General features: G+C 31.8%; 1 protein-coding gene across 1 annotated transcript in view; it reads right to left on the bottom strand.

Moving 5' to 3' along the window:
• Nucleotides 1-474: 474 nt before the first annotated feature.
• LOC115212026 (S-crystallin 3-like) overlaps nucleotides 475-1,935 on the bottom strand; it is a 13,288-nt gene continuing 11,827 nt past the window's right edge. Inside the window, exon 6 of the mRNA XM_029780824.2 lies at nucleotides 475-815. Coding sequence (XP_029636684.1) covers nucleotides 651-815 — 165 coding nt within the window. The 3' untranslated portion in view covers nucleotides 475-650. The remainder of the gene's footprint in view (nucleotides 816-1,935) is intronic.

The raw sequence follows: 1,935 nt of genomic DNA, 5'->3' as shown, positions 1-1,935 counted from the left end.
TTGAAATGAACGCTATGCTTTTAATTAAATGAATTTATAGTTATATAGACATAGTTAGTATGAGTGAAATTATTATTATTTTTCACCATAGACATCACGCAGTCCAGTTCTTGTAGTATGAATAGTCGAATGTTTGTTTACTAATGTGACATCCTATCGAGTTTGTCGGTATTTATTCTTGAAATATATTTAGTAGAACTTCAAGATCATAAAAGATAACTATTATTAAAGAGAATTTGAGAGAAATGTCCATTTTGTGTTTCTTTTTATTGGAATCTTGGTAAGCTGATTGTTAAAAGATTACAAGAAATTTCACTAAATGCCATAGCTTTGTAGTTATATAACATTCTCTGACAGGTTTGGAATTGTCAGAAAATTTTCGGTTTCAGTGTATTGCAACAGAGATGTGTTTTCCTTTGAAAGGTAAGAAAAAAAGCAACAATTTCTTAAAATGAAGAAGAAAAAGAAAATAACTGAATTATTGAGACATTTTTGTGTGTTATTACATTAAAATTTTAGACACCAGAGAAACTGGTTCACATTGATAAAAACTGATGTGTTTTGTTGTGACTTTTAAGTATCTTCGGTTGTTATTGTTCGTGTTACTGATTTCATGCGAGAAATTCACGTTATTATTGTGGATTTCACATTTAAAATTCGGTACGTGGTTGACTCCTAAGGTACATGGAAATCTTTGGGTGGTTTTGGATGCGGTTTCTCAGAGACTGCAATTTGGGGTAACGGCTGAGGAAAGAAGGTTCTTCAATTAAGGGGTTCTCAAGAGCACAGTAGCACATCATATCAGCCATAGTCATCTGCGACAAGAAAAATAAAAATTATATCAATTGAAATAGGGATAAAATCGCATTTCTGTTGGTGAAAAAGTGTATTCGATATTTTTTATAATAAAGATGTAATGATAGAATGTGCTATATCACTAGAGCAGATGTATCGTTCTAAAATATAAGTATTTCTGACAGTGTGATATAAATCCACAAATTTTGGGGGTGGTCGGTGCGTATAGTCGATTAAATAGACCCTGTAACTTATCTACTCAAGCCCTCAATTGTGAAAAGTAATAGTGTCAGTTATAGAGGTATTTGAACTCGGAAAGTAAAGAGATATAAGTAAATAATTGTGGCTTTAACCATTCAGCTAATCTATCACCCTAGAAAAAATAAAATATATAGCAGATGTGAAGACGCAATAAAATATAATTATATAACGTATTATATCTTGAGAGATGTGAGGTAATCAAAATAACGTATAAATATGAAATAAATTTGATATGTAAAATTAGATTAAATCTTTAAATCAGATGTAATAGCATATAATGTAATAACATAAACTGAAACAATGTTATAACTTCAGAGCAGATGTACCGATATAATACAATACAACTTTGCAGTAGAGTTGAATAATACCCGCCGCATCCAGTGTAATATCACAATCCCCGAAACTACGTAATTTGTTAACTGCTCTCATTTATTCTCGCTTTCTTTAACTTTCTACCAATACAAGATTTAGTAATGTATCTCATTCGCAGTTGTTGCTTTGCCTGATGTCCATGCTGATCGAGCAGACTTATGATCAATGGTATATTCAGAGCCCCAATCTTCCTGTTTACAAAGAGCATAGAAGTCAAGATTTGGCATTCGAATCTAACTGTTTTAACGGTCACTTATAATCTCTTTTGTTAAGAATAATAAAATATTATTAAAAGATTATTCGGGATAATATGCTTCAACTAGACAGTGCTAAAGCATAGGGGTTATCTTTCGTTGAGCTAAGTTGAAAACATAGTGCCATTTTCAGTTTGCATACGAAAATGGAAAAGGAGCAGCTGGCTGTACCCAGATACGTAAAGGTTATTGTGCTGGCTATTCTGGCCATTTAATATGAAAAAAAAACCCAGAAAATTTAACAATGTCAACG

The sequence above is a fragment of the Octopus sinensis genome, linkage group LG5 (assembly GCF_006345805.1).
Source record: "Octopus sinensis linkage group LG5, ASM634580v1, whole genome shotgun sequence".
Classification (NCBI taxonomy): Eukaryota; Metazoa; Mollusca; class Cephalopoda; order Octopoda; family Octopodidae; genus Octopus; species Octopus sinensis.
This window is presented reverse-complemented; position numbering and strand designations above follow the sequence as displayed.